The 23,980-nt window shown below is 34.6% G+C and overlaps 1 protein-coding gene across 1 annotated transcript in view; it reads left to right on the top strand.

Annotated features, from left to right (window-relative positions):
• The first annotated feature begins 17,772 nt into the window (after positions 1 to 17,772).
• The window catches only part of LOC120422141 (protein Skeletor, isoforms B/C), a 33,126-nt gene continuing 26,918 nt past the window's right edge, over positions 17,773 to 23,980 (top strand). Inside the window, exon 1 of the mRNA XM_039585512.2 lies at positions 17,773 to 18,272. Within this exon, the coding sequence (XP_039441446.1) occupies positions 18,224 to 18,272 (49 nt within the window). The 5' untranslated portion in view covers positions 17,773 to 18,223. The remainder of the gene's footprint in view (positions 18,273 to 23,980) is intronic.

The following is a 23,980-nucleotide window of genomic DNA, read 5'->3' as shown; positions in this document are numbered from 1 at the left end:
GATTTTTCCCATACAAACATTAAGCGATTGGAGGGAGGGGTTCCCGTGGTCAGAATGAGCTCAAATTTGGAATTTAGCCTAGTGATGGGTCAATCTTTGATTTCAGGGGGTAGCCCCAAAAAAGTCCGGATTTGGACCAACCTAATCTACATGTTCTAATCTAATCTAATCTACAATCTTCAATGTTCATTTTTCAATCTACATGTTCTAATCTAATCTAATCTAATCAGACCCTAGCGCTTCCAATCTTTCGAAGGGATCCTGGAGAGTGCCTTAGGTTAGATGACGCCTAGCACTCTTCTTGTCATTTATCAACATTTGTAGTGCGCCATGGCATCGGAATGCATTGAAACATCACAAGCGTTAAAGCGGCCAGGCCTACTGCGTAAAGCCGTATCGCAGAGATGAGTCGTAATTAGGATTGAGCTCGAGCACAGAGTGTTCGAACAACAACACAATTCTGAATCGACAGGGAGGAAGAAGCGTGGGGACACACCACCATACAATCCGAGATTTGGTTGTATTCGTTGGGAGCTCCAAGCTAAGAATGTTTGGTACTCCGGGACCCTCTGGGATGGGACATTGTATTTCCACGAATGCTCTGGACACTATTTGCCGTGGTTATAGCGCCACAACTCGCTCTCTGTAACAGTATTCCTAATTCCAGTCTACGCTCACCAAGTCGTCATGGCCTAGTGGTTAGCATTTTTGCTTACCAATCCATGTGTTCTTAACTTTCTCGTTGGGAGCAGATGGGAATCGAACCCAGAACCATTCGCTTACAAAGCGAACACCTTTAACCAGTCAGCCACGGCCGCTCCCGTATTCATTTTTCAATCTACATGTTCACACAGAAGCAAACATGGTAATATTACATCTGGGAACAGGTACATTTTTGATGTCAGAAAAAATGCGTAATTTTACCTCTGTAAATGTGTAATTTTACCACCTTTTCTGTTGTAATGTCACTTTTCCAGTCCTACACAGAAAAAAATAAGCTGTAATTTTTTAAGGTTGAATATTACCTCTTTGATGATGTAATTTTACCTCAATTTAGACTGAAAAAGTGACATTACACCAGAAAAGTGGTAAAATTACACATTTCCAGAGGTAAAATTACACCTTTTTCTGACATAAAAGATGTACCCCTTCCCAGATGTAATATTACCATGATTTTTTTCTGTGTAATTGAGGTAAAATAATATTTTAAAAGTGGTAATATTCAACCTTCCAAAATTAAAACTTTAAAATTTACATGTTTTTTTACTGTGCAATCTGCAACCTGTCAAATCTTTCATCATCAAATCTTTAATCTTCAATCTTTAATCTTCAATATTCAATCTTCAATGTTCAATGTTCAATGTTCAATATTCAATCCTCAATCTCAATCAAGTCAAATTGAATCGTTTTTTTGCTATGCCTTTTATGCCAGTCACTCATTGAAACAAAAAAAAATCTTGAAGAAAGAGACTGGAAGAATCTTGAAGAAAGAGAGTTGCACTCTCGCTCGCTGTCATGCTTTTATTTTTTAACTAACTTTTGCAATTTTAAGAGTATCATCCAGCTCAAATCAGGAATTTTTCTGGTACTTTTCTACCCGACTCTCTCCCATTTCAATGAAACTTTGTAGACATGTTATACTAGGCCTATATAAGCCATTTTTGTGTATATGGAGCCAATAGTACTCGAAAATAACATTTGAGAAGGGCGTAAGGTATTTAAATATTTTTGTATTTTGCAATTTAAAAAATACTGTATCTCGAAGCCGTTGGATCGTATCAAAAAGTGGCCAAAGAAAAATTTTCAGGAAATTGGACGGGCTTTCTGAAAAAAATACACTGAAACAAAAATACATGCCACTTCTATAAGATTTTTCAGTTTTTATGTTTAAAAGTTAAATTTGATGGCGATGTCACGTTTTTTTTCGCTCAAAATTTTTGAGGAAATAGCCTAAAATGTTACAAAAAGACTCACGAAAAATGCAGGATGGTATGTCTCTCCTAAAAAAATACAAAAATCATTTACTACAACTGTTTTTTTGAAAAGTGGTCTAAACGTCAATTTTTTTCAGAATCGATAGTGGGAATCGATTCCCCAGACAATTTTACATAAAAGTCTCCATATTAACCATTGTCCTATGTCCAATCCTTGGGAAGATACAGCGGGTTTAAAAATAAAAATGTTGAAAAAATAGGTTTTTTGGTGGTTTTTGGCAATTTCTATATGACAGACTTGGTTTTTCTGTCTCGTAAATATTTTTACCGGAAAGCTCGTCCCATTTCCCATAAGTTTGCCTTTGACAGTTTTTCAATTTGACTTGTCTTATTATTTACGTAAGCTTATTTACTATCCAGGTTTCTACCACACTGAAAAAAAAAATCTATTTACAGTTGTGAGCAATGTAATCAAACTTATATCTGTAAGCCTATACAATTAATTGAAATGCTGTCAAAGACAAACTTATGGGAAATTGGAGAGCTTTCCGGTAAAAATATTTACGAGACTGAAAAACCAAGTCTGTCATATAAAAATTGGCAAAAACCACAAAAAACCTATTTTTTAAACATTTTTATTTTTAAAACCACTGTATATTCCCAAGGATTGGACTTAGGGCAATGGACAATATAGAGACTTTTATGTAAAATTGTCTGGGGAATCGATTCCCACTAACGATTCTGAAAAATTTAGACGTTTAGACCATTCTTCAAAAAAAAAAAAAACAGTTGTATTAAATGATTTTTGTATTTTTTTAGAAGAGTCATATCATCCATTCATTTTTCGTGAGTCTTTTTGTAACATTTTAGGCAATTTTCTCAAAAATTTTGAGCGAAAAAAAAAACGTGACATCACAACTTTTAAACTTAAAAACTGAAAAATCTCATAGAAGTGGCGTGTATTTTTGTTTCAGTGTATTTTTTTTTTCAGAAAGCCCGTCCAATTTCCTGAAAGTTTGTCTTTGGCCACTTTTTTGATACGATGCAACGGCTTCGAGATACAGTAATTTTTAAATTGCAAAATACAAAAATGTTTAAATACCTTACGCCCTTCTCAAATGTTATTTTCGAGTACTATTGGCTCCATATACTCAAAAATGGCTTATATAGGCCTAGGATAACATGTCTACAAAGTTTCATTGAAATCGGAGAGGGTTGGGTACAAAAGTACCAAAAAAATCCTGATTTTAGCTGGAATTGCTCTTAAGTTATATTTATTGGTTTGTAAGCAAGGAAACCTGATGCACAGATTTGTCCTTGTTTCACAGACATTTGATCTTGTGTCAGACATTTTTTGAGGTACACAGAATTTTGAAAAACTTCATTAAACTGATATTTTGTAAAAAAAATATCATCCTCAACTTTTTCCATTAGTCTTTAAATGCTTAAAAACGCATTTTTTATGGATTTCTATGGCTTTAAATTGAAACATTTCAATTTTAGACAAATACACAGACATACACACATAGAAAAAAAAATCAAAGTAATATTACATCTGGGAAGGGGTACATCTTTTATGTCAGAAAAAGGTGTAATTTTACCACTTTCCTGGTGTAATGTCACTTTTTCAGTCTAAATTGAGGTAAAATTACATCATAAAAGAGTTAATATTCAACCTTCCAAAATTACAGCTTCCAAATTTACATTATTTTTTACTGTGCAGAATATTTTTACAGACATGTTTGTACGTTGATATTTTAAATTAATAAACCTTCAGGTAATCGAAACTATTTTAAAATTGTTCCCATAATAAGCTCAATTTCGATTTGACAACACTGCTCCCCGCATTCGCTCTCCTCTCTCTGTACCAAACTTCACACTAGCTCTCACTTGATCTTGCTCGGCGTCACTCACTCTCTCGCGGAGCGTTCCGTGAGTCCCGCTTTGTTTGTGTTCATCGCTGTGTGATCGCAACCTGATCGGCGCGTGAACTCAATCGATCGAGCCGAGTGAGCGTGAGGTTAATTACGCGCCACTTCACGGCGAGTAATTAAATTTGCATCGGGAGGTTTAATTGATGCATCGGTGAACCGGTCGCGGGGGGTTTGTGTGCGTTTGCGTTCAAGGTGCGTTATTGAGAATGAGATGGAAAAGAGAGCAGTGAGGGTTAATTTGCATAGGAAAGTGGGTATTATTTAGTTGCTCACTGGCCGCGTGAAATAATGTTTGCTTTGAGGGGGAGTTTGATCATGGTTAAGTTGTTTTGTTTGCATGTTTCGTTTGCTTTTATTATACGGTAATGTGATAGACGATGATCAAAAAGGTGTCTGATACGAAGCACCGATCGAACTGAATTCATTTGGTACTCATGAGTGACTTTGATCATGAACAACTTTTGAGATAAAAAAAAAGTCATCAAATGTTAACTTCTATCTGGATCAGACATCTAGAAGAGCAGTGTCTAGGGGTCCATATGATTGTGTGATAAGTCGCTCAAAAATGAAAGAAATCATTCAAAAGGTATCATTCCGCCTTTGTCTCTGAAACAAAAGCAATGGGGGTACTCAATTTAAACCCCCGGTGATTGGTCACTTTCTTGTTTGAAACTTTTTAGTTTGTTCCTCGTTGATTTGACAAAGTCAAACCACAAAGTGACGAACTGTCAGTTTTAACACGGGACTCACGCTTACTTTAAAACAAAACATTTTGTAGCAAGTGTGAGCTCTGTGTAAAGATAGTATCTAACTAAAAAGTGGAGTAAATGTAAGGTGCTCTTTTTATCATGTGATTGCAGGGTACTCAATCTCAATCAAGATCTTTCAATGATATTTATTAAGGTGGTAGATGGTTTCTTTCACTTTTGGGACAATGACTGTCAATGATGGTTCTGAATTCAGGGTCCAGAAATAGTAAATTGTAATGAAAAAATAATCACTAAATGTAAAATGCTTCTATCCTTATGTAAATGAAAATTAAGAGGCATTAAACAATGAAAGAAGTTAATCAAATAATGTCATCACATTCCTTGTTCCATTCAAATACTCTCTTAACATTACACAGAAAAAAAATAATTCTCGTAATCGTGAATTATGTTCACAAATGTGAGAACCATGAAGGAATTTATTCATGAGTATGCTGCCCATGTTCGCATAAATGTCCCATATGCAAAAACAGCAAGCTGAGTAAAATGCATAACAAGTTTGTCCCACACATAAGGCTACGTGTTAAGTTTTCGCAAAAAATATGGATTTCCTCCTGATTTCTAGAACAAAGTACTGGATGTTATATGCTTTTCTGAAAGAGCTCACGATTTTAAACCAAACTGCATCAATAACTCAAAATCGATGAAAATGCATATGGGACATTTTTGCGATCAGGGCCAGTATGGTGCATTTGCACTATAAACGTGAATATGAATATATTCCTTTGGGGTTCTCGCATTCGTGAATTTAATGCACGATTTCAAGAATTGTTTTTTTTTTTCGTGTAGTTTTTGAGTGTTTCGTCATATCATTACCAAAATCGCTTATTCTATTTATTCATTTTTTTTTTGAAAATTTTTAGTCTCACATTTCAATTTACTATTCAATTTCCATCAGAATTCTTAATTCATTACTACTTAACCCCTCGATAATCAATTAACTCCCTCAAATCACGACAATCGATCACAATCACGCTCCCAATGCCTACGGTGCACCTTTATCAGGTCTCCCGCAGTCCCCTCTGAGATCCTCCATCTAGCTGACATTCAGAACCAGTTCTGCAGCTCTCGTCCAACCTTTTATTAGAATAGCTTTAGGCTAGATACTGCGGCTAATATCCCGTCACTTGCGACTTCCTTTCAAACCACCCGGTGGCGTCCGCTGCTCATCCTCGTAGGTCACGGCCATGACCTCACACCTAACCGCAGCATGAAGGCATTCGCTGCTCTTCCGTTCCTGATTGTAGGGGATGTGGTCCAATGTTGGGCTTACATCCAAAACATAGACATGGCTTTTCGTTTGTGGAATTCAGTTAGTCGGCGATTAACCCAAAATTTTAATTTTGAGCTCAACACTGTGCCAGAATACACTTTGATACCCCATGACAGGTTCTACAGATTGTTTCGTGGAACTCCCAGATCGTGATGGGTGCACAGCAGAGTCTAGAACCAGTCACAGTCACTAGACGCAGCAGTTTACGATGGAAGTGCTGCCTAATGCCTAATGATATTTAAATTAGGTGTGTCGATCGAACAGCAGGTGTTGCAAAGATCTTTCAAGTCTCAGGTGTTGCGTCCAGAATGGAACGAGTTCTTAAAATAGCATGATCATTATTTTAAAGTTTTTGTGCACAGCTACGACAGTTCCGTTCGATGTTCTAGATCTTGGAACGGTTCTTAACCCATGATCTACAAATAAATTACATCTTGCAACACCACCAGAGGTTAACCAAGAGACCCCTATTCCAGAGGCTACACTGTAGCCAGTCTCGACCTCTCAAAGCAACGCCCATCTTCTGTTCTCTCTCCCATCAGCTCCACCGTTTGGCCGTGTGGCCATGACCATGTCAGCGGAGGGCTCTAATTCTACGGCCAAAGGAGGGAAACCGTTGTCTGAAATTGGCCTCATCCGGCGGCGATGCGAAGTTCTTCATCAAGTCGCGTTTGAGGTTGCCAATTTGGACGCAGCGAAAATGTAGGCCATACCCTAAGCCTAATCTGAGCCCGCCTCCAACGTGGGATTACCTTGAGATCGGTCGAGACCGCACTCTCAGTGCCAGTTGGCGGTAGTAGAACCAATTCCGAGGAGGGATGACGCAAATTTATGGCCCGAGATCCCACGGCTCTGCGTTGTGCGGGGAGACCCGAGCCGTCATCAGTTATGTAATTTTATACATAACACAGTCAGCATCCTTGGTGAGATGATTCCTTTTTTTCTATTAATCTTTAATCAACTCATGATCGGTTTATGAAGTTAGAATGAAGTTAGACTTGTCTTCCTGATTGAGGCATAAAGTCATTCACAGATAGGTGCAGGTCCAGGGAGAATTCATCTAAATTAACAACAGCGGAAGTCAGTGCAGTGGGGGAAACTGAGCAATTCTCTGAGATTTTTTGTATTTTTGGTGCCTTCGGTATGCCCAAAGAAGCCATTGCCCAAAGTCCATACAAAAATCTGTATCTTTTGAAAGAATTTTTCGGCAAACTTGTAGGTAAGAATAAGGATTAAACTAAAAAAAAATATATATAGTTGAACAAAATTTGGTGATTTTTAACTACACTTTCTGTCACTTAAACATGATTTGCAAAAAAAAAAAAAAAAAAACAACACAGTTTTTATTTGTTAAACCTTTCTTACTAAAGTAAGGTATTTGATTTGCTTTTGGCTCCGACTCAAAATCAAGCTTTTCGTTATCCAATCATTTCTCGAGAAATATTCATTCGAAAAATCTGCAAAAAATCATGGACGATCGATTTTCGACGCCCGATCGTTTGACAATGACAGAGTTGGTCTATCTCAAATATCCGTATTTTGGGGATCAATTTACCGTAGAGCACGTGTGGCGTCCGTGTGTGGTAAAAAAGTGCTCAATTTTGTGGTAGGGGGTTTCTCAGAGCCCTTATAATGGATTTAAGCTCTCTTGGGCGCATTTGAAAGGGGATGTGCTGAACCTGAACCAGTTTCATACCAAAATTTAAATTTATACATTGCTTTAGGGGACTCGGAATATGTTTTCACCTGATCAGGTGGTTTTCTAATAAAAAGTCGGTCGACAATTGAAATGTTCAGATCGTTTATTTATCCGAAAAATTGCATTTTTCGAGCCCTACATCCTCCCAAATTTTCATCCATGTTGGTAATGTGGTTCTTGATTTACAACTGTTGGACTAATTTACTGTGAGGGAAAAAACCCCTAAAGAAGGTAAAAGCCAATTTTTCACCAAATTCCAAAACTATTCCTTTGGCATTTTATCTAAATATTTTTCTCCATATCATAATCCAGACCATAATCAAGCTTCTTAAACAAATTTTACCCCAATCGGATTTGCCGTTCAGATTTTAGAAAATTTCTATTTTTGCCTTTCTTACTCAAGAAAGACATAGAATTTGCTTTTGGCTCCGACTCAAAATCAAAAATCTGCAAAAAATCATGGACGATCGACGTCTCGTCGACCAGTTGTCAAGCTTCACATGCAGACACGGGTAATGCTGGCGCGTTTGATACTACACCCCCTTTTTGTACAAGTTGCCCTATCGATTGCTCGTTCATCACACATCGCCTATCATGACAATCAATGCTATGCTTAAGTGAACGCAAACACAACGCAAGCAGCTATTCGTTCTGAAGCCGCATGCTCATTCTTCTGTTTTTCTTTTTTTTTTTCTTGCTCATTCTCTAATCGTTCTAGCTTCGGTACGAGCCCGAACCCATTTGTGTATTGGTAGTTTGGTTCATCGTACCAGCGCACCAAGCTACGCGTCGGCTCGTCGGCTCGGTTTCGTGTCTGGCATGAACCCAGCGTATGAGCCAAGGTGGTTCACTCGGTACGTTTGCGTTTGTCGTAGTGAAGACGCACCGAGCGCTCAGTCGCAGTATCCCACTCTAACTTTTGGGGGGGGAGCGGGCGATTATTGTGGGTTGCCAGTGCCAGTTAAGACGCCTTTAGTCTAGACACAATCCTTAAAAAATATTTTTGGTTGCACACGCACACCAACATATTCTCTTGATGCCCGCGCGCATGCACACATTCCCATTTCGTAACGCGACCGGCGGCTGTCAAAAAAAATGCTTCTTGCACGTGTTTTTGTTGATAAATTTGAAAGTCCTCCCCGATCAACCGCGGAAAATCATTCTCGCAGCTCAAACTACCGCAACATCTCTGGTGCAAGCTTGTCACGGCCAAACTGCTGCAAAGCCTACTCGCACGCAAAAAGAACCCGTGCCCAAAAGCCGCGCAGCCCGGCGCAAGACCGGCGTTGAAAAATAGTAATAGTAATAGTAATAGTAATTTTATTTGGCAACGATATCCTGTTAGTTAGACTTTTTATCAGGGCAAGGACGGACGGATCCCCCAACGCAACGCAAATCGGCCTTGCGTGAATCAGTTGACCGCGTTCCGGTCTATAGGCAACTCGCTACGACCGAACTTGAGTTTGATTCTCCGGAGCAGGACCAGATGGAGCAGGAATTGAACACTGAAGGGGGGAATCGGGAGACGCCGCTGGATCTGGCGCTTGGTGCAAAAGATTTGGGGACGACCGGAGAAGCACACAGCGGAGGCGATGGTGAGTTACAGATTTTTCTAATTAAACCTAACCTTATTATTTACACAAATTTCAGCCACCTCCACCAGCTGCCAACCGTTTCCCACTTTCGACCAGCTTCACCAGGAGTGTCGAGCTACCCGGTTGATGACCCCACCATGAACACGAAAACGAGCAATCCGTCATCATTCCGCCGTTTGCCACCGCGTTTGCGTCCGCAAGTCCAGCCCAACAAAGTGAATCCCCTCATCGAGCGTGTCCTGCAACGTCCCTCGATCCGGCGGCTAGTCCAGACCGTACCCGGCCGCTCGGAATTTCGTCCTGTCGCAAACATCACTACTACCGCCTCCAGGACACGGTCATCGAGGAGGAGCCGGAGGGGAATGACAAGCAGAGGTCAGGCCAGCGGAACGGGGTCGGTGGCGCCCAATCCGGACCGCGCTCCAGCGATTAGTTCCGCCGTGTCAACTGGTGCTGGTCATCATGGTGACCTGAAACCGAACAGGCAACTAACTCCTGGCCCAGAACCAGCAGAGCGAGAAGAATGCCATGGATATCATTGTGGCCGACACAAAGCAACACCAGCCGCACATTCCGACCCCGCAAGAGCTGCAGATTCACACACAGAGCATCATTCAGAACGAGCTGCTGCGCAAGATGTTGTACGAGCAGGCCGTCGAACCGACCGCCGCCAACCCGGCCGTGCAGCAGTTTATCCCGTCCGTCTGCCCCAACATCCAGCGCAGTTTGTCGGCGCTGAGCCAAACGGTCGCCGGAGGGAAACAATTCTCTGCGCCGCCACCGCAGCCGTCGGTGGCCAACTAGTTGTTCCTTAATTGTTCCCCGGCGGATCAACCGTGACCGAGCTGCCCAACTCGCTGCAGCAGATGCAACCTCTCACAACTTCCGGGACGCCACGCCGCCGGGGCCGGCCGAGGTCGCTCCGGCAAGAGTTCCGTTAGTGGCAAGAGTTGATTTGCTAGAGTGCTCCGCATTTTGTCCCTTTTCTTCTTCCGAGAGAGAATTGACTTCTCGCACCCTTTTTGTTCTGCTTCATCTGCAGGAATGTAGCTTTTATTTTACTACTCAAAGTTCAATGTTATTTTTTTTTTTATTTTAGTTGAATGTCTCCCCAAAACATTATTTTTTTATCGATTTTTTATTGTGTTTCGTTCGCTCAGTATTTCTTTTACGACATAAAGTTTCCATCATTACTTAATATTTGTTTAAAGTTGTAGAAATTCCCAACTACATAAATACATCGATTCAAAGATACAAAATACCAAAAACCACAGCTACGAACATACAACTAAACAAAAACAATAAACCAAAATAATACTAATTTTCTCGAAATTAAAAAAACAGATCGAATCTACAAAAATACAAAAAAAAAATACAACAACATGAAAACAGGACACCATTTGTTAAGAAATTTTAACTAAACACAACTAAATTTTAATTGAAATTAAAACAATTACGAACATTTTACTAAATTTAACTAATTAAACTAGCTTAAAAATTTAAGTTCTTTAACTTTTGTAATTTTGAGTGATTCTTATTACAATTTACGAAAATTAACAAACTTGAACTAATTTAGGCAGTCATTTTAAATTATTTTACTTAAATAAAAGTAAATTTAACTAAGTTAAACTAAATTTAACAAAATTTAAACAAATTTAACTAGAAATTACTAAATTCCAACTAATTTAAATCAATTTAACTAATTCTTTATTAATTTGACAAAATTTTAATGTAAGTAAATTTAAATCAGTTCAATGAAATTTTAATAATTTTTAATAAATTTAATTCAATTATATTCAATCGTACTATTTTTTTTATTGTACTAAATTTATATCAATTTATTTTAATATTACAAAATTTAACTAAATAATACCTAATTTTATTAAATTAAACCACATTTAACTACATTTAACAAAATTTAAATCAATTTGACTAAATTTTAATTAAATTTACTAAATTAAAATCAATTTTACAATGTTACATAATTTTATCAAATTGAGCATAATTTTCAAAATTCAACTAAATTTTACAAAATTTTGTCAAATTAAGATAAATTATGTTAAATTGTGCAAAATTCAGTAAAATTTTGTTAGATTATGTTATATTAAGTAAAATTTAGGTAAATTAAGTTAAATAAAGTTGAATTTAGTTAAATATAGTTAAAAGGTTAAATGAAGTTAAGTTTAGTTAAATTTAGGAAAAATATAAAAAAATTGGTAAATTAATTTTAATTATGTTAAATTTAGTTTAATTCAGTTTAATTTAGTAAAATTTTGTCAAATTTAGGTAAATTAAGTTAAATTACGTTGAATTAAGTTTAATTGATTAAAATTTAGTTATACAGATTCCAAAAAAAATGGTAACGTGGTTTATGGATGGTTCTATTAAAAAGGGTTGAATTTAGTAAAATGTTGCTGAATTTAGTAAAATTTAGTAAAATCTGTAAAACTAAGTTAAATTTAGTTATGTTAAGTAAAATTAAGTTAAATTTAGTGAAATTAAGTTAAATTTAGTTTGATTCAGCTCAATTAAGTAAAATTTAGTTGAATTTGGCAAAATTTTGTTAAATTAAGTAAAATTAAATTGAATTTCGTAAAAATCATGTGGATTAAAAAAAAGTCAATTGATTCAAATTTAGTTATTTGTTTCAATTTAGTTATTTTTTATTCATTTTTATTAATTTCAATTTTGTTCAATATAGTTAACTTTAGTAATTTGATTTTAGTTAATTTTAGTAGTAAGATTCAGTTAACATTAAATGAAATTAATTTAAATTTAGTTAACTTTAGTTAGAGTTATTTTAATTCAGAAATTAATGATGAAATTAAAAACCTAGTTAAAATTAATTTTGTAAAAAATTTACATATTTTAACTAAATTAAATTAAATTTACTTGTTTTTACATAATCAGCATATTTTTTCTTTATTTATTTAAATTTAACTGAATTAAACAAATTTCAACTAAATTTAACTTAATTTAGTTAAATTTAAGTATATTTTTCTTAATAAAACTTATTTCAACAAAATTTATGTTAATTTAACGTAATTTAACTTAATTTTACGTAAATTAACTTAGTTTACTTAAATTTTACTAAATTTCATTTAACTCAATTTAACTTCATTGAACTTTATTTAACTTTATTTAACTCAATTTTACCTTAATTCAACTTAAGTTATCTAAATATATCTTAACTTAACTTAATTTATCTAAATTTCACTATATTTAACTATACTTAGCAAACTCTATTTAACATTATTTAACTTAGTGTAACTAAATTTAACTTCATTTTGTTTTATTTAACTAAATTTTACTGAATTCATCCTAATTGAATAAAATTTAACAACATTTAACTGAATTTAGCAAAATTTTACTAAATTTAACTTTATCAAACTAAATTAAGACAAATTTAACAAATTTATCTGTTTTTTTTAGTTTAACTGAATTTAATTAAAATTAGTTTACTGTAACTGAACATATCTAAAAATAACTTAATTTAACCAAAATTAACAAAACATAGATAAAATTGACGGAGTTTAACTTAATTTAACTGAATTAAATAAAATTTAACTGAATCAAACTAAATTTATCTAAAAATAACTTAATGTTCTTATTGTAATTGAATTTAACTAAATTTAACTTTATTTAACAAAATTTATTTAAATTCAACATAATTTTACTAAATTTAACAACATTTTACAAAATTCAAACAAATTTAGCTTAGTTTAACAGAATTAACTAATTTAAATGATCTAAACAAAAGTTAAATTTATTTAATTTACCAAATTTCAAGTAATCTAAACTTAATTTAACTATATTTAACTAAATTTGACTAAATTTAACTATTTTTTACTAGATTTGATAAATATAAATTTAACTAAATTGAAATCAATTTGAAGCTTGATTTAACTAAATTAAGTTAATCAAATTGAACTAAATTTGACCAAATTGAACTAAATTTGACCAAATTTAATCTAATTTACTTCAATTTGATCAAATTTAACGAAGTTTAATCAAATTTAATGAAATGTTATCAAATTTACCTAAATTTTACGAAATTTCAATCAATTTTTACCATTTTTTAACTTAAATTGTCTTAATTGAACTTAATTACACTTAAATAAACTAAATTTAACTAAATTTAGCTATCTTTGATTAAATTTAAAAGTAACTTAACCAAATTTAACTTATTTTATTAACTTAATATTTGTAAATTTAAATCAATTTTACATATTTTAACTTAATTAAGCTTATTTTTACTTAATTTTAATTAATTTTACCCAAACCTACTTAATTTAATTTAATAAAACTAAATTTAACTAAATTCAGATCAATTTAAATCAATAAGAAACAATTTAACTTCGTATTGTTAACTAAATTAAACTTAATTTGACAAAACTTAAATTAATGAAACTGAATTTAATCAAATTTAGCTAAAGTCAACTAAATAAACAAAAATAAACTGAATTAAACTAATTTAAACTAAATTTAACTATATTTGACTAATTTTAAACGAAACTTAACTAGATTTTAACAAATGTAATTATTTTTTACTAAATTCTACTTAATTTACCTAACTTTAACTTTATTTTACTATGATTTCCAGAATTCATCTGAATTTAACTTTATTTAACTTAATTTAACTTTATTATTCTATTATTTTTATATTCATTGAACTTTTTTATTTTAGTATTTCATTTATTAGTTTTTATTTAACTGAATTTGACTTAATTTAACTTATTTCATTTTGAGTTAACTTAATTAAACTGGTTTTAACTTAATTTTACATATTTTAACTTAATTAAGCTTAATTTTTCTTAATTTTACTTAATATAACTAATCTTAACTGAATTTACCTGAATTCAAATATGTTTAACTAAATGTAATCAAATTTAACTAGATTTTACTTAATTCAAATCAATTTAACTCAATTTTACTTAATTAAACTAAATTTAACTGAAATATACTATATTAAACTGAATTTAACTAAAATAAACTAAACTTGACATTTTACTCAATTAATCTAAATTTTCCTTAATTTAACAAAATTTACCTAATTTCAAATAAATTTTAATAATTACTACTAATTTAAAGTTATTACTAATCAAAATAAGTTTAGTAAAATAATTTTATCAAATTCAGTTATTTAAACCAATAGGACCATTTTAAATTAAGTTAAACATATTAATTCAACTTTTATTTATACAGGCTGGTTTTAAATAGGTTAAGTGGCTTTTATTGTAATTTTAGAAACTCTTTGAATAAACATTTTAATCTGTTTTGTTTTTTTGTCACCCTATTTGTATTGATCACCCTAACCGCTCTAAACTGGATCCGGAAATACTAAAGAAGAAGAAGAAGCACCCCCCAAAATGCGCCCCGTTCCGCCATCGCTTTTTTGCCCGTTATCGTGGTCAAAATGTGCCCAGAAGCGTGCCACAGACGGGCGTAACAGCTCGGCCAAAATGCGTAACGCCCGCCTAAATGTTGCATTCTGGCACGCAATGGGCCACAACGAGGGGAAAAAGCGTGCTGAAAATCGGGCCCGCTTTTAGGCAAAACGTCCCCGCTTTCTGGCCGTTTTCCGCCCATTTTTCTATGTGGGATGCTTCCCAGTCCCAAAAACGCCTAAATGCACGCCTGATACTTCACAATTTTGCCTAACACCTTAATGTGAGTTTAGTGGATTCCAGTAGTCGTTTTAAAACTTTTGAGAACTTTTAAGCAGCTTTCCCGTTACATCGTTTACAACACGGCGACATCTCGGGTGTGAAAACACTTTCTGCCAGTCATTAGGGGAGAGACTTGATCCCCTTTTTTTTGTATCGCACATAACTCTGTCAATTTCTCACAAAACTATGATCTTTTTGCATGAATTGAAAGCTTAAACATTCAACTATGTTTGGCTGATAAGGGATAATCAGATAAAAAAACTAAACTCTTCGAATCATGCCAAGCGTTTTAAAAAAATATTTTAAACCGGCATTTTCAAAATGTTGGGGGTAAATTGATCCTCCTTTCAACATTTTGAAGAAATCTTAAGCAAAATGTTTCTTATTCATCCAAACTTTTAATTCCTATAAGTTACAGCAATTTCACATTGAACTTGTACGTTTGTGTTCAAAATATAACAAGTTTAGCATGCAAAATATTTAAAAACTTAAAATTTTCTTTTTTAGACCAAATTTTAGCATGTTTACAAAAGCTGGTAATTTTTGTTTACAAAACTTTTGAAAAATGGTTCAAACTGCAGTAAGTTATGTACAACTATACTAAAGGAAACTATGTACGAAAACCCAGCCCAATTATCTAATCTTGAGGCTGATTCAAGTGACTGTAAAAATGCAGGGATCAAGTCTCCCTGAACGCACTTTTTTAAACAATTGATTGTAAAAATAGTATGACGATAAATTTAACGTCAAATGCGTAAGGGTTTTGGAGTTGATATGTTTATCAAACAATGCATGCATAAAACATATTTTTTTGAATAATTTTTGAGTGTTTTCTATACTTATCAAACCAAATAAAAAAGATTTCTTGGAAGTTTCTTAGAAAATGTGTTTAACTCAATTTAACCATTTTTTAATTTTTTTCTTTGTTTTCTACAATGAGTTTTAGTCAATTTCGCACAACTTTCTAGAACAAAGCTAATTGTTTTACCCACATGCTGACGAGTTACAGGCTTGGGATCAAGTCTCCCCACTCTCCCCTATAAACCACTTCAAGGCGTTGGAGCAAGATGGATTTTTTTTTGTTTTCTCGTTAATAAGGCTTTCTAGGCCCAGTGAAAAAAAAATAATTTAACTCAAAAATGTCGAACTCCTCGTCACAGTGTCCTGATGCAAACAATAGAGTTATCTACGTGCGCATGTATTGCGTCTACGTACACGAAAAAGATTGAGGTTAAATTTTGTACCTGCCAGCAAAACAAATGGGGTGCTAGTGTGCGTGAGCTCGGGCTTAGATAACTCTATGATCGTGCTGTAGCTGTCACAGCCCTGCGAAGTATGTTGTCTGACGTATCGGGCAGCCAGTCAAAAAAACCAGCTAGAAGTCGCCTGACAAAAAACTTTTGCTAGAAAGAGATAGGAAACCTGATGCAAACAAACGTCCAGCTGTCATGTAAACATACTTTGAATGTGTTGGTAAATTTGTGACTACACCCTTACCAAAAATCATGATTTTTTGAGTTCCAAATCCCACTTTTCATACGAATTTTTCAGTTCAACCCATATAACTATTTTTATGGTTGTAGTACCTGAACTCAAAAAATCGTATGAAAAGTGGGATTTGGAACTCAAAAAATCATGATTTTTGGTAAGGGTGTAGAAAGCCTTATTCTCGATATTTTGAAAAGTGAAAAAACACTCAGAAAATACGAACAATTTATCGATCGGCAGAAAACATTACGAACATCGCAAATTGTGAGCGAATTCTCTGTCTGATTACGTAGAGATGTGCTTTTACAAATAAACTGTGCTGTTGATATTCAAACAACCTAAACAAATTGAAGAATCTACCTTATCACTCAGAATACTTATTCCTCTAAATGGCCCAAAATAAAAAAATTCGCAGCATTCAAATTCAGTCGATTCGGGAATTAACGTACAAAATTTGAATATCGGACTTTTTCGAAAAACTTAGTTGATAATGTTTTCTTATAACCCGTTTAAAACATTTTATTTTCATTGATCAGATTCAAAGATATTTAATAAAAGAAAATATAGCGTTAATTCAATCTTACTGTTGTTATTGTTATTATTTTCATCCTAAATTGACCTAAAATATCTCAATTCTAGATTGTGCATTTGAGTTATATTTGTCTTCTTCTTAACCAAGAGACCTTCCATGGGAAGCGGAAGCAAACTGACAAACAGTCATGTTCCAACTTTGAGAGGAGGTTCCTCCTCGTCTACGAGACGCAGCTAAGCCCAAGTTTGCGTGACCACGCTATATTTATTCTGGTGATTGGATTGTCTCAGTGCTTCCTCCCCGTCCTCCCCCTCACCACCTGCACACCAATCCAATTACGTCCAATTAGCAAGGTGAGCTGAAATCTCCCACCCTCTATAGAACTGTGACTTGCTTCTGCTGCTGCTGCTGCGTAGAACTTGCCCGCTCATCTTCTCCAGCAACGCATCATTGTGCACGAAGCTTTGACACGGCTAATTTGCATTGAATAGCCCACAGACGGGGAAGGTACCTCTTGGGCAGAACCAACGGGATCCTCCTGAAGACATGAAGACATAGAACCGTTGGTCGTTGACGAGATTATGCAAGAGAGTACGCGATCATGCGCGAGAAAGTCGCCATTTTGAAGCAACAAAGTTTGCCAAAATTTATCGCCAAGAACCTCTAAAGAAGCGCGTCAACGCGCTCGCGTCTGTGATCGTCTGCTTTTTTTTGCCGATCAACGCAGCATCCCACAAACCTTGTGACGATCGTCGCTGCAGCAGGGTCGCGCCAAGATCGGAGCTTTTTTTACTGCGCGACCGCCACTTCGGGAAGACCCGTCGTCGTCGTCGGGGGAGCCGATCCGCGAGTCTACATAATTTCCCGCAACGCCGCGGCTGGGTTTAGTCTGGTGCGAGCTTTCGAACGGTGCGGATCAATCTCTCTTGGAACTGGGCTCTTTTCCCCCCCGTGCAACACGGCTTGGGGTCCCACAAGGAACTTGGTTGTTGGTTGTTAGGTGAGGTGACTTAGAAGAAGTGCGTCGATTTCCAACGGGACTTGGCCGCGATCAAGTCGAGAGGATCGGTCGGTGGTGCAGGTTCCTGGACTAAACTTGGGAGCTGGAGTGTGACAGTTTTAGGGGAGAGTGGCCTTCGCGTAACTGGTCGTGAAACGGAAAGTGGTCGTCCGGCGGTTCCGGATCGGAGGGGCGCGCGCTTTTCGGGAAAGTGACAGTGACCAAGTGAAGGTAGCCCGAGGAAGAAAACGAATAAGAAGTGCAGTGGTGGCAACTTGGGATCAACGAACCAAGGAACTGGAGTAGGACGGCGACCGTGAAGAACCGTTAAGATGCTGTCCAGACGGGGAGGCTTTTCGGTCGGAGCAGTACTTGCGATATGTAAGTCTGGGGGGAGAGCAGGTTTGGCTGGTTGGTCACCAACGCCGCGGAGATCATTACTCATATCGTAATCATGGTGCAAGTCAAAAGCTATCGCAAAGCAACGCGAGCGGGAGGAGGCGGAATGGTGTCACTTTGGACAGAAAGCTAGATAGATGGACTTGAAGAGTTGATGGCGAGCGAGAAAAAAAAAAGGAAAATCTACCACGTTTACGAACGCTTATTTGGGTCAATTGCTGGCGCTTGGGGTTCGTGCCTGAAGTGCAGTTTGGGGAGTGCAAGATTGGGTTGGAAAGTTTCGAAGTCGATGGAATGTGCATTTATGGGACTTTGTTGAATAAGTCAACTTGAAAATACGAAAACAAGTTTGGAAAGCTGTGAAGGAGATGAAAATAGGTCTTAAATCTTTCATTTGAAGGATTTATCGCACACGCAAACCTGAAGTTGAAAAATTGCGCACGTTTTGCTGAATTCTTGAAAAAGAATCGAAAGAGTTGTTCAATATCCTCGCATCAACCAGGGAAAATGTTTTTCTTCTTTTGCAAAATGTTGAAACCCTTTTTTGAATCCGATCCTTAAACTAATTAATTTAAAATTGTTTTTTTTTGTTTTTTGTTAATACGGCGTGTTTTCTGGGCAACCTTAAGGAAAAAATAGTCATCGCTACTTTCAAAAGTATCTTATAGGAAATTTTCTCAGTTTTCCAATGCTTTTAAGAGCTAAATGTTTCATCGGGAAATTTCTGAGATAACTATATTTTAAGTTTTTTGTTTTAAAATCCTTAATCATTTATTGCAAACTTTTAAATAAAAGTCCAGGAAACTTGTCAAATGTTGTGTTTCATGTGTCATTTACTCATCAAAATTTGAAAAATGATACAAGAAACAACTTTGTTGAAGGTTGCAAACCGCTAAACATTTTGAAAATTTTGTTTTAACCGAATTTTTGAATATGTGGGATTTATTCAGAAATTAAAATCATAAAACCGCATTAAAATATTATTTTTACAAGAATAAATAGATTATTACATAATTGTTGTGTACAAATATCACCGGTCTACTCTGATTCAGCTTGGAATTAGCTGATACAACCGAAATTTTTACAGGTTTGAGATTGATAGGGTATTACAAGATTTTTATAAATAAATAACATATTTCCTTAATCAAACATTAACCAGTTGGATGAATACAAAACATGTTTAATACTCGAAATTGAACTGCAAACTACTGTTGCAAGCTTTAGGAGAAATACCTTCCATTAGTATGAAATGATTGTTTTAGTTTTTTTGTACTAAATGATCAAGGAAAAAGCAATATTTTAGAAGTTTATAAGACTCTCATCTTTAATCTCATCTTTTTTAAAAAATGTTTTATTTCTTGATTCTTGTTCAAATAGTTTGGAAAGACTTTTTTTTTTTGTTTTTTTTGTTTTGTTAAAATAATAAATAATATTGTTCAAACAAAAAAAATGTGACGGTGTTTTCAGCATTCTGAATTGGAAGACTCAAGTTTTATTGCTACTTTTAAGTGCATTTTCAACAGTAAATATTTTTTAAAATTTTATATTTATTTTATTCTTATGCAAATATGACTTTTGAAGCTTGCAACAGCAATATGTAGTACATTTCGATTTAAAATCATATTTGTATTTATGTTCTTAGTTAATGTTTGCTTAAGAAAATATCAAATTTATTCATTAAAATTCAATAATACTATTAACAATCACAAACCTGCCAAAGTTTTGGTTGAACAAGCTAAATCAGAGCAGACTAGTGATATTTCACACAAAAAATATATGTAATAATCTAATAAAAATATACCCAAGCAACACACTTTGTCAGATAAACGTATTTCCTAACTGGTTGTATAACCAATCCGCTTCGTTATCACAACTTGTTCTACAACTCCTGTGAACTGGAAAAAGCGCACTTTTTTTTGTTGTATAACTTGCCAGAAAAAGATGCAAGTTATCAGAGTAAGTTGTACAAATGTATTTGACAACACTGTGCCATCTAACAAGAGATTCAACGAAAAAAGGGGGCGTGGTTAACGGCTGTGCTGTCAAATCAAAGCGCACACTGGAAAGGAAAGTTAGATAGAAAACAGCTGTCTAACCGTCGACTAACTTACATGTAAACAAACGTTTCCTATTAGAATTTCAATCAAAGACGAAGCTAATAAAAAAAGTACGCTTGATTCTGCAAGATTTATTTAAAATAATTCGAAATTGAAAAAAAAGAAAAACAATCATGGCGCGCATGTGATTAGTGTGAAATTCCCTGCATGGCGAACTTTTAGATTTTCCTTTTTTGATGAACTTCCTCTGTCCCAAGATTCGATCCGATGACTTCGACGATTTGTTGTTATCTCCACGGCAGGTCCAGGCGCGCTTCCACATCTCTCCACGGGGCTTCATAGTAAACAAGCTGGCCCAAGCGTCAATAAGAAGGCTGCTGTCTGTTTTGTTAGCTATAGAACTTAACTCCAACGAAGGCTGTCATTGGAATTGAAGTTATATAAGTTTGTTTCAAATCAGTTTTTATAACTCCACTATATAACTTTGTTATAACAAACCGTTTAAACTGTCATTTCGATTACCGTACCACGGAGTAATATTGAGAATCGGTTTGATTTTGATTTGTTGTTTTTTCTATCATAAACTCTACAAGCTGATAATTTTTGTAGCTTTTACCAGCGACATGTTTACAAATTAACCAGTCAACAATCAAAACTATTGTAATCTTCAATGAATAAACATTATTGAAACTCTAAATTCCTCATGTACAAATTTACACCACCTAACAACACGCAATGTCAAGTTGAATATGTATGTTGAGCATCAGTTATATAATCTATTCTCCGATAACATTTGTGTAACAAAGCGAGAAAACCTAAGGTTATTTATAGAATGGTTGGCCACGCCCATTTTTTAGAAGATGCCGTCACTTGACAATATTAGATAAGCAGTGAAACAAACAGTGCAATATTGTTTTTATTCAACAAACTGTTTTCGAGTAAAACATTGCAGATGAGGGAACAGCATCTTGGCATATCAGCACTTTGACGTTCAATTACAGCTCATAAAAAGTGTTTTCGAGTGAAATAAAGTGATAAATAGCTCAATAGGAAGTGAGCATGTAAGTTTCTATCAAAAGTTTTCCAAAATAAATTGTTTTAATAGTGAAAATCAGCTAATTGGATGGAGTAGGGAGCGAGTGCATATTCCCTATGTTGTGTGTAAAAGTTGGAAAAGAGTGAAGTTGACTGTGTTTTAACACTTGTATGGCATACATCTCATGAGTTACATAAGTCTGTTATACAAGTAGTGAAACAAACTGATTTTTAACAAACGTTGACATTTTTTCTCGTATGTTGATCCAAAACAGCTATCTAACTATTATTCAACAGTCGACAAGTTATGAGTGCTACTTGGGTACTTTTACATTGTTTTATGATTTAAATTTCTGAATAAATTCCATATATTAAAAAAATTGATTAAAACTTCATTTTCAAAATGTTTAGTAATTTGCAACCTTCAACAAAGTTGTTTCTTGTCTTATTTTGCACATTTTGATGAGTAAATGACACATGAAACACATCATTTCATAAGTTTTTTGAACAGTTAGCATAAAATTTCCAATAAATAATAAAGAAATTTAAAACCAAAAAACTTAAAATAGAGATATCTCAGAAATTTCCCGATCAAACATTTCGCTCTTAGAAGCATTGGAAAGCTGAGAAAATTTCCTATAAGACACATTTGAAAGTAGCGATGACTATTTTTTCTTGATAATGTTGTTCTAGAAAACACGCCGTGAAACAATACTTCAGAGATAAAATCACAAATTCTGTTGATAGTTCTCATAGTACATATCAAAAATATAAAAAAATGTTAGCAAAAATCTTGGGGTACCAAACATTGGATGATTTCCTTTGTTAAATAATGTGAGTGAAAACTCTTCATCTTAAATCAATTTCAAAATATATTTTTTCAGCCTTAAATATTTTCTTTTCAAAAAAAAACTTCGAAATTTTAACGTAAATACAAGTCTCAATAACTGAGCACAGTTTTAAATGCATTTTCCTGCGTAGATAATCATATCTAGCATGTTTGGACTTGTTACAAAATATTTTATATTTTTACAATCTCGATGTTATGTTTATTTCGCAATAAAATCGTTAATATTTAGATATTTTGAAAACTATATCTATTGCAAACAAATTGAAAAATGCTTTTGTAATGAAAAAAATATGTGTATATTTTATACACATATATATATATTGTTGTAATTGTAATTTATTGTCAATAAATCAGATAACAGTCCTATTACATTTTGTTTATCGCAATTTTGAATCAAACTGCATCAATAACTCAAAAGTGATGAAAATGCATATTGGTCATTTATGCCATCAGTGGCAGTTAAGGTGTCTGAATTAATACAGTCCAGACCCGATTGTCCCAAGTCTTCGCTAGAGACCAAAGTCCTCTGATAGTCATAACACGAAAAAAGTCAAGTATTTTTTTCTCATACCTTAATTTAGCTCCGATTTGTTCCAAAAATGCTACAAGATGATCTGGGAATATATAAATAAAATTTGTACCAGCCTAATGGCCAAGAAATGAAACTCAAAACACTTATATTCCCATTTATAAAACATTCCAAAGTGGGCAAAAACGGGTGAAAAAACGAATCTTTCGATGCCGTCAGTTTCTGCCTATCAAAAGTATCATTTTTAATGTAAAAAAATTACGAGGAATCAATTGGTGGTTCTCTCATTTGCGGCAAATGACGGGAAGTGGTCCATTTTACCCCATTCAGCCTTTTTTAAGGTGTTTTTTTTCGAATATCTCCAACTGCCGTAGTTTGTCTTATTTTATGTAAAAAATCACGAGAAATCGATTGGTGACACTCTCAATGGCGGCAAATGACAGCAAGGGCCCATTTTGCCCCATTTATCCCCTTTTCATGTGTTTTTCTTAAATATCTTGGATTGCTGTAGTTTCCTACAGTTTAAAAGTATGTTATTTTTTGCAGAAAATCACAAGGAATCATTTTTATTGGCTGCAAATGACAGCAAGGACACATTTTGCCCCAGTTACCCCATTTTATGTGTTTTTCGTCAATATCTTTAATTGCCGTTGTTTTTACACTTTGAAAATACACTATTTTATTTTTAAAAAAAATCACAAGAAATCGACTGGTGACACTCTCACTGGTGGCAAATGACAGCATAGCCCATTTTGCCCCATTTAACCCTTTAAATGTGTTTTTCGTAAATATCTTGAAATGACACAATTTCCTACAGTTTAAACGTATAATATTTTATGTAAAAAATCACGAGGAATCGAGTCGTGGTGTTCTCATAAACGGCAAACGACGGCAAAGGTCCGTTTTGCCCCATCTGCTGCATATCTTGAATTTTCTTTAATATCTTGAATTGCGGTGGTTTCCCAAATTTAAAAAAAAAGTTATTTTATTCAGAAAATCACGCAGAAACTATTGGTGGCGTTCTCATCAACGGCAAACGACGAGAAGGGCCTATTTTGCCCTATTTACCCCTTCTTTATGCGTTCTCTTTAGTATATTGAACTGCCGTGATTTCCTAAACTTTAAATAAATGTTATTTCATGCAGAAAATCACGAGAAATTGATTGCAAACACTCTAATTTGCGACCAATGGCGACAAGGGCCATTTTGCCCCATTTAC

Source organism: Culex pipiens, chromosome 1 (genome assembly GCF_016801865.2).
Source record: "Culex pipiens pallens isolate TS chromosome 1, TS_CPP_V2, whole genome shotgun sequence".
Lineage (NCBI taxonomy): Eukaryota > Metazoa > Arthropoda > Insecta > Diptera > Culicidae > Culex > Culex pipiens.
This window is presented reverse-complemented; position numbering and strand designations above follow the sequence as displayed.